Source organism: Etheostoma spectabile, unplaced genomic scaffold, assembly GCF_008692095.1.
Source record: "Etheostoma spectabile isolate EspeVRDwgs_2016 unplaced genomic scaffold, UIUC_Espe_1.0 scaffold00006415, whole genome shotgun sequence".
NCBI classification, from domain to species: domain Eukaryota; kingdom Metazoa; phylum Chordata; class Actinopteri; order Perciformes; family Percidae; genus Etheostoma; species Etheostoma spectabile.
Genome location: NW_022603376.1, coordinates 1 through 10,000, shown reverse-complemented (window position 1 = coordinate 10,000; position 10,000 = coordinate 1). Strand labels below are relative to the sequence as shown.

The following is a 10,000-nucleotide window of genomic DNA, read 5'->3' as shown; positions in this document are numbered from 1 at the left end:
TCATGTAAACTGTGTGTATGTATATTTTTTACTAATACCTCATTTATATTTATAGTCTGTGTTGTGTGACAAATGTACGTGTACTGCTGTAACACCATAATTTCCCATTTTTTGGGATCAATAAATATCTATCTAGCTATCTATCTATCTATCTATCTATCTATCTATCTATTCCTTTAATTTTAGTCTAAATAATTCGTAAGTTCTGCTTTTCTAACTCAAACATTAGGTGTAATTTCCTTTAAATGAGGTTTATTGACCATAAATTCCAAAAATAACTAACATTAATAAGTATGTGTTACGTAGTGTTGAAAACGTCAAAAAAAGTGACAAACATTGAAAAAAAAGCATCAAAAATGTTGAAAAAATGGGAAAAAAAACGTAAGAAAATGTTAAAATCAGATAAAAAGCGTGAACAAAAATGTTGATTTTCAATTTTCTTTTGACGGGAAGACAACACGAGGGTTAAACAAATTCAGAAGTATCAGAGCATCAGTTAATCACACTTATGTGATGGTTATTGGGAATATTACTTTCTTAATAACTACTTTGTGTGTCTCAGTCTCATTCTGCTGAATGGACACCCTTCTTCCTCAGGACTCTTTCCTCCCCCACTTTGTGCTGACTCTCGTATAAATGCTTTTCGAGAATTTAACCCTTGTACTGTAAACATGTCTAATCCCTACTGACAGAGCTACTGCCCCCCCCCCCCCCCCACCCCAGACCGGCCCACTCGTTGCCCCCAATGAGCCAATCCCATCCTGTCTCTAAGATAACTTGGTTGCCCCCCTTGACGCCGTGGAGATGGTGGGAGACTTGGGGGACAGTGGTCAAATGATCCTCCATGGACGACTCCTCCTATACATTTTACTGTTCAATATTACTAGTAACTCTTTTTAATTAAATTTATTATTGTGTATCAATGTGTGTCTTATACTTTTCCTCTCATGACTAGCCTCTGCAACAGTGTGAATTTCCCCATTGTGGGATTAATAAAGGATTTTAAATATGAAGACTGTGTGATGAGCCTGAAAACACTCGAGAAAGCTTTTACCTGGACAAGTCTGCTGAAACCTGCACGGTCCTGATGAAGCAGAATAGCTGATATTTCATAAAAATAACCAACATTTGTGTATATATATATATATATGTAAATATTAAATTATGAGTGACAACTCCATAGCTTGGCAAAAACATTTTATTGTAAACCATTTTGTTATCATGTGATGACATACATAAAGTTAATATTTAATATTATTAGACAGATTCACTCACTGGCCTCTGAATCAAAACAACATGTAGTTATCACAGGCATTTGGATTAATTCTCAACACCTCCAACAAGGTCCAGTGTGCAAACACGCATCAGTAAACCAGCACTTAGCATATCAGCTTACATTATGTAAACCAAAATCCTTCCATTTTCAGTGATTCATGCACAGGATGAGAACTGCACTTAACACCTTCAGCAACCTGAGTAGAGAACAGGTGTCAGCACAGCCACGACAATGGAGATGAGACTGATTTGGTTGATGAGGGCGGAGGAGGTGGTCGGATTTGTAGTTGTGTTGGTAGTCGCTACGGTAGTTGCTGTGGTAGGTGCTGCTGTGGTACCTCCTGCTGTGGTACCTGCTGCTGTGGTACCTGCTGCTGTGGTACCTCCTGCTGTGGTACCTCCTGCTGTGGTACCTGCTGCTGTGGTACCTGCTGCTGTGGTACCTGCTGCTGTGGTACCTCCTGCTGTGGTACCTGCTGCTGTGGTTACTGCTGCTGTGGTACCTGCTGCTGTGGTACCTGCTGCTGTGGTTACTGCTGCTGTGGTACCTGCTGCTGTGGTACCTGCTGCTGTGGTTACTGCTGCTGTGGTACCTGCTGCTGTGGTTACTGCTGCTGTGGTACCTGCTGCTGTGGTACCTGCTGCTGTGGTACCTGCTGCTGTGGTTACTGCTGCTGTGGTACCTGCTGCTGTGGTTACTGCTGCTGTGGTACCTCCTGCTGTGGTACCTGCTGCTGTGGTACCTCCTGCTGTGGTACTGGCCTGTGAGTTGCCAGAAGCTGTTTTGAGGAGAAATTGTTAGTTCAGTTTCATATTTGCAACAACTTAATTTGCGGTTGAAAGTTTCTCTTACCAACGAACAGAAGGACGAGGAAACAAATCTTTGCAATCATGGTGACGATGGTGTCGTTTCTCTTCTCGGCTCTCTGAAAAATAAAATTGGTAACGTTCAAATGTTTTTTCTTGTGAGTGGATTGCTGTTTGTGCTTCTGTTGAATGTCTATCTCTGAGCTGACAACTTAAAATAACTTAAAGATGCTTATTGAATTATTGAAAAACACACAACAGACACACACAGCTGCGGCTCGTTTTGCTCTGCTATAGATTTGAGGAATGATTGACTATTAACTATTATAATGTAATTTACCTATTTGATGTCTAAAAACATTTCTCTGGGAGCTATTCACATACATTTCATAAATATAATGCATAAAATATATACTTTTTGCAGTTTCAAAACTTTGTTGACACCTTTTTGGGGATAATGAACCATTAAAAAGTTGAGAAATCCTGGTTTAAATACATACACACACAAAATATATGTATATAGTATGAAATAAATTACAGTATAATAGTTAATAGTCAATCATTCCTCAAATCTATAGCAGAGCAAAACCAGCAGTAACACAAACATACACACACACATTCATTTACAAAAAATTAAAATGATGTAAAACATAATTTCAACATCAATACAATCTCTGTCTTGGAAAAAAAGAAATTGCCTTTGATGCATGTTGGACTAATTTAAGACATGAAAATACTTACAGGTTATGATTCTCAGCTTGAATGTCATCCACCGATGTCAATGAAAATGTGACGTTTTATGATTCTAGATACACTTTTATAGGCCAAGTACCTGAGATGACCTCAGTCTCAAGACAATGGCAATGAAATATGTGCACATGTGAGTGATGGCTCATGTGAAAGGTGTGATCATGCACAATTAAAACAACCATCGCGTATTTAGGGAGGGTTTCACTCGCCATACACGTACTGTCACATTCTTCTGAAGTGACATGTCCCGATTAAACGGACTGGGACTGTGTGTCCTTTGTTAGTGTTGTACATCATTTACGTCATTGTAGTTGTTGTATTATTTCAGATCAACTGTCAGTTTCTAGCTTATGTTGTGCATTATACAGTATGTATCTTATTTTAAAAAAATGTACTGTTAACATGGAGTGTGTATTATCTTCCATCTGATTTCCCATCCATCAATCACAGCCATCCTTTACTGTTTTGATGTTGCTTAAGTGTTTTGAAATAGTATTGAGTAAAAGTTGACATATTCCAGTCTGTGATTATCCATCAACTTCCATTCCTTTAATTTGAGTCTAAATAATTCCTAATTTCTGCTTTTCTAACTCAAACATTAGGTTTAATTTCCTATAAATGAGGTTTATTGACCATAGATTCCAAAAATAACTCAAAGTAATCAGTCAGTCTCGTAGAAATGCTTTTCGAGAATTTAAGAAGATATCTAAAAATGCCTTTAGACCTCAGAGGGTTAATCCATTTTTAGCCAGAGTGTCCCGCCCCACTGATTCTACACTCACCTCAAGGATTATTAGGAACACCATACTAATACTGTGTTTCACCCCCTTTTGCCTTCAGAACGGCCTTAATTCTACGTGGCATTGATTCAACAAGGTGCTGAAAGCATTCTTTAGAAACGTTGGCCCATATTGATAGGATGGCATCTTGCAGTTGATGGAGATTTGTGGGATGCACATCCAGGGCACGAAGCTCCCGTTCCACTACATCCCAAAGATGCTCTATTGGGTTGAGATCTGGTGACTGTGGGGGTCATTTTAGTCCAGTGAACTCATCGTCATGTTCAAGAAACCAATTTGAAATGATGTGAGCTTTGTGACATGGTGCCTTATCCTGCTGGAAGTAGCCATCAGAGGATGGGTACATGGTGGCCATAAAGGGATGGACATGGTCAGAAACAATGCTCAGGTAGGCCGTGGCATTTAAACCATGCCCAATTGGCACTAAGGGGCCTAAAGTGTGCCAAGAAAACATCCCCCACACCATTACACCACCACCACCAGCCTGCACAGTGGTAGCAAGGCATGATGGAACCATGTTCTCATTCTGTTTACGCCAAATTCTGACTCTACCGTCTGAAGGTCTCAACAGAAATCGAGACTCATCAGACCAGGCAACATTTTTCCAGTCTTCAACTGTCCAATTTTGATAAGCTCTTGCAAATTGTAGCCCCTTTTCCCTATTTGTAGTGAAGATGAGTGGTACCCGGTGGGGTCTTCTGCTGTTGTAGCCCATCCGCCTCAAGGTTGTGGGTGTTGTGGCTTCACAAATGCTTTGCTGCATACCTCGGTTGTAACAAGTGGATATTTCAGTCAAAGTTGCTCTTCTATCAGCTTGAATCAGTCGGCCCATTCTCCTCTGACCTCTAGCATCAACAAGGCATTTTCGCCCACAGGACTGCTGCATGCTGGATGTTTTTCCCTTTTCACACCATTCTTTGTAAACCCTAGAAACGGTTGTGCGTGAAAATCCCATTAACTGAGCAGATTATATAGATAGCACCAACAACCATGCCACGCTCAAAATTGCTTAATTCCCCTTTCTTTCCCATTCTGACATTCAGTTTGGAGTTCAGGAGATGGTCTGGACCAGGACCACACCCCTAAATGCATTGAAGCAACTGCCATGTGATTGGTTGATTAGACAATTGCATTGAACAGGTTCCTAATAATCCTTTAGGTGAGTGTACGTATATGGATAAGAACATTTCATACAAGATGTCCTCTCTGCATTGATGTAGCATGCTGGACACTAGCCAAAGCTGCACTTGAACCTGAACATATTAGCATTCTCAGAGGTTTGACTACCTCTATCCTCTGTGGAGAAAATTAAATTGCCTTCATTTCAACTGTATACAAATCTCAACCTACACTTTTAAGTCTGGTATATGGAAAGCACAGTTTGTTTTCCCACTATTTGGATCAGGAAAGAATTTTACACACTACCCACAATCCTAGAGGGCTTTGCACACGGGAGGGACACTTGGCCTTGGATCTGCTGGGTCTACAGGTCCTCTTGTGAAGGACAAGGCTCCACAACTAGACGCGAGGCGATCAATGTGTGGTAACCAAGGAGATGGTGTCCACCATCGTATCGCTGGCGTACAACTGACACGGCAGCCTTTCCCAGAAAACAGAGAGAGAGAGAGAGAGATAGATAGGTATTTTCATTTTTCATTTCATATTTATTATACAGGAATGTAGGAAAATATTGGATAGGATGGACAGCACATTGTTATTTTGATATTTGTAATAACACATTTTGTCTCCAATATAATACACATTTTCTATTACGGCAAAGATTTTGGATAGTCGTCGTGGAAACATTAGGTCATGTGCCAAGGGCTGGGGGGATTCTTTTTCACAGAACTGTATAAAAAGCCCAATACACATGCAAAAGTATATCTTCAACTTCATCAAAGAAAAGCTCAATGTACATCAGCTAACAGGAAACAGAACAGAAATAAAATGCAATACACAGTGGATGTGTTACAGCAATAAGTTCAATATGTCTCTACTTCAAAACCAGCCTCCAAATCTTAACTAAGTACACGGTTGGCATACAATGTGTGTTTAAAGGATACATGCATTTAACCAAATGGAAAGGCAGCGAATGGCAGGAGAGGAAGCGAAGTGACAGGACTCTGATCCAATGGAAATGAAATGTCAGATGACAGCAGTCTAGACCAATGGAACGTAGGGGCACGATGGCAGAGGAGGGGGGGGCATCCCGGGCCCCGCCTCTAGACCTGCCCACCATCTCTCTCTCTCTCTGTCATGCTACGTTGCAAACCCAGATGGGGCACGAGGGTGGGGGGGCACCCCGGGCCCCGCCTCTAGACCTGCCCACCAGTGTCTCTCTCTCTCTCTCTCTCTCTCTCTCTCTCTCTCTCTCTCTCTCTCTCTCTCTCTCTCTTTCTCTCTCTCTCTCTTTGTTGCTATGTTGTAAACTAAGATGGATTCTGATTGTCTGTCAGTGTTTCTATTGTTCATCAAATGGCTCTGAAAAGTGATCCAAACGACATTGTTCTCCACTGTCTTTATGGTTGTGGTGTTGACCGTCCACTTGAGTGTATAAATATATATATATATACACAGATAAACATGTGGTAGACATGATTTAAGATTAATCTATCCTTAGTCCCACAAGGGGAAATTACAATTTACACTCTGTTGTTATTACACACAGGCCTGAACTAAACACACATGCTCAGTGCCTACACATGCACTAATAGAGAGATGTCAGAGTGTGTGTGTGTGTGTGTGTGTGGGGGGGGGTTGTCCATGGAAAAGCGCCCCAAGCAGTTGGTGGTTCGGTGCCTTGCTCAAGAGCACCTTGGGGCCCTCTCCAGCTACCAGTCCCCCACCATACTTTTGGTCCGCATATGGACTTGAACCAGCGACCCTCCGGTTCCCAACCCAACTTGAGGCTCATAGTCAGTATTGGGATGGTTTGTGTTGAAAAAACACGGACAACATACCGGTTTGATCATTTCGGTGTGAGGACTTGTTGCTAGACGGGATTTTAGTTCCTTGGAGATTCAAAACAGTCATGTGATTGGCCTGGATCTCCAGGGAGGAGCGCTGAGTCACCGGGTTCACGCCTAGTGAGAAGAACAGAGTGAATGCAGACTTTGCCTGTTTACAGAACATCCTTTCACATCAAGTATTTGTGTATAGCCAGGTCAACCGGTTTGGTGTTTGTCCCAGCATGCACTGGGAGAGCCACAGATGTTGCCTCACATGGATTAGTCAGACAGCTCAGTGTCACTTTGAATCATAAATGAAAAAATGTGGTTAACAACATTTATTGCCGAGGGGTCAAAAGTCCCGAAGGGCCCGCAAACTACCATCATGGAACCTGTTGCATTTGCGTTCCTTTTTTGCATTGTTTGTGTATTTGCGGTGTATTTGTGTACACTACGTGGTTGTGTGTATTTGCAGTGGGTGTGCTAAATGCTGGGCGTGTGTTGTCTAGTTAATGAAGATGTTTTCTGATTGTGTTTTGTGTATTTGTGTGTGTTCATTACTGTCGGCCTCTGTGTCATAAGCAGACACGTACATTAAGAACTAGAGCCCAGACTTGAGTAAAAGTACAAGTGCTCTATCAAAAAAGTGACTTAAGTTGAAGCTCTTTAAGCAACACACTTAACCCTCGTGTGGGTTCTTCCTGTCCAACTGAAAATCAACACTTTTATTGATGCTTTTTATCAATGTTTTTAACTTTTTCTTACGTTTTCAACACTACGTACACTTATCAACTTTATTTTCCAGTTATTTTTGGAAATTATGTTCAACAAACCTCATTTATAGGAAATTATACCTAATGTTCGAGTTAGAAAAGCAGAAATTAGGAATTATTGAGACTAAAATTAAAGGAATGGATGTTTGATGATCATCACAGACTGGAATATGTCAACTTTTACTCAACCTATTTCAAAAACACTTCAATTTGTTTTCTAATGCTATAAAATTGAATAAGACCCAAAATTAATGAAAGTAGAGATTTGTACTTGACAAAGAGCATTGGGTGGAATCAATCATGTTGTTTTGGGTTAATTAAAAGACATAGATATAGGACAACATGAGAAACATGAGGACAATATGAGTACAACATGGGGGTTAAGTGGAAGTACTAAGAATTCAACTTTTTTTTTGTACTTAAGTAGCAATAGTTCATTTTAAAATGCACTACTCAAACCTGAAGAAGTGCATGTATCTTGTTATGTAGTTATTGAAGAAAACAGAGAAAGTTGGAAGATCCAAGCCTAAAGGACCCTGGTTCCTTTCCTTCCTTACACCAACACCGCTGTGAAAGCAGCAAACGTTGGGGTAATAGAAAATGGCTGGTGGATTTAGACGTAGATATATGTTGAATCAACAACTATCAACATGCTGTACATGTCAGTGGCTTGTTGACATTTTCCATTTTAGTTAATTTCCTATCCTGGCCTGGGACAAATTCAAACGTTTTAATAAAGGACTTACTGGACTTTAACTTGTCATTGCACTTACAATAACGAGCGTGGCTGTCCTCAATTTACCTGTAAAACCTGTCATCTCCGGTTATTCCTGCATCCATCTTGTGTGTGTGTGCGTGCGTGTGTGCGTGTGTGTGGTGTGTGTGTGTGTTTGTGTGTGTGTGTGTTGTGTGTGTGTGTGTGTGTGGTGCGCGTGTGTGTGCGTCAGTCACAGGGGAACTGAGCAACCAGAGGCACGGCCCCTATTAGCGTAGCCCCGCCCAGTGCAGAGAGCCGACAGGAATGAAACAACAGCCGCGCGCCTTCAGAGTGAAAAATTGATGACTCACATTGATGTTCAAATGTTTAAAGAGTGCAGGACGTTCTTGCCCCGACATTCGTTGTACATTTTGTTGGTGTTGTGAGATGTTCGAGTCACACACGTCTCGTCTCTCTCCCGCTCAGTCATTGGCTCTCAGAGTCACATACTGACACAAGCCTGGCACGTGGCTTGTATTGTGGTGATTGGCTCCTAAATTTGTCGGCTGTATAAGCAAAGTTAGTAACAACTTTCAGCTACGCGGCTTCTGGAAGGTTGCTCTGTATCCTCAGTTATTGCCCTAAGAGATCTTTTGTCCATCCTCCATCCTCCATCCTTGCTCCCAGGGCCGGAATAAGACTTTGAGACAGCCTTCACTAAGGAGGCCCAGACGACTTCCGGCAGCGAGGAGCTGTTAAATACGGAAAGAGAGAGCCGGTCATTGTCTACTTGAACCATTTGTGCTGAAGGCAGACACTGTAAAAGATTCAAGCATTAAAAAAGCTAAGAAACGGTTTAAAGTGGTGCATAGGGCTCATTTCAGTAGGCTGGGTTAGCAGATATTGTCCAGGGAATGGAGATGTAAACGGACAGGGGTGATGGTTGTGATAGATGTTCCCTCTCTCCAGCTGATTCAACACACACATTTTGGTTGTGCCCCCCCGTCTAAATCAATTTGGTCATCTGTCCAAACTTTATCCAAAGTCAAAATTCAAATTCAGCCCTGTCCGTTTGATTTCAATATTTGTTTTCCAAATGAAAGATTAACCCTTGTGTTGTCCTCGGGTCAAATTGACCCGTTTCAAAGTGTTTTTGTATCAGATATAAGATTTCTTTCAACCAAGTTGCCCGAAAAATAACATGGATGATTCCGTTCTCAAGTAAAAGTAAGATTACTTTCATGAATTTTTTGGGGTGTTTTATTTCATCTTATAGCATTTGAATTCTTTTTCTAATGGTTTTCCAAACAGTATCCGGACAAACTTTGACATCTACCCCCCTCAACGCCTCTGATCTTAACTATTAGTCAAAATAATTCATCATTTCTGCCTTTTTTAACGAAACAATTATGCATAGTTTGATGTAAATGCGATTTTCTGACCATGAATTCCAAGAATAAGTGTAAAACCTGTTATTAGACCAGCTCAGGTTTTAGAAAAAAGAAACCAAAGCTGGAAAAATATGGGTTTCTGTCAAGCAAATTTCCTAAAATTAATGCATGGATGCATGATACATATACAGTCCGTTTTTTTTGCAGGTAAAGTTACGAATGAATGATTGCTTTTTATTGAATTTAAGGTGTTTTATTTAATTTTAATAGCATTTTAAAAAAAAAAAAACATCCTGACTACACTTTGAGAAAAGTGAGTCCGTGATTCACTCAACATCCTGTGATCTTAACTTTTAGTCACACATATTTCTATTTCTGCTTTTTTAACTCAAAAATAGGTACAATGTCATAAATTTGGGTTATTGATACAATAAAAGCTTTGAAAAAATTGACAAAAGAAACGGAAAATGTAATCTTCAATTTTGACCCGGAAGGATGACCACGTTGAAGGTGTACATGCAACCCTTCGTGACGTATTTTGAGAATCTTAAAGTACTGC

At 40.6% G+C, this 10,000-nt stretch overlaps 1 protein-coding gene across 1 annotated transcript; it reads right to left on the bottom strand.

Annotated features, from left to right (window-relative positions):
- Positions 1 to 1,180: 1,180 nt before the first annotated feature.
- On the bottom strand, positions 1,181 to 8,171 carry LOC116678070 (transcription initiation factor TFIID subunit 1). The gene is made up of 4 exons (XM_032508157.1): positions 8,156 to 8,171; positions 6,593 to 6,715; positions 2,129 to 2,201; positions 1,181 to 2,054 (listed from the first exon to the last, which is right to left on the bottom strand). Exons 1-4 carry the CDS (start codon positions 8,169 to 8,171, stop codon positions 1,424 to 1,426), a joined length of 843 nt encoding a protein of 280 aa, XP_032364048.1. The 3' UTR covers positions 1,181 to 1,423.
- Between the last annotated feature and the right edge of the window lie 1,829 nt (positions 8,172 to 10,000).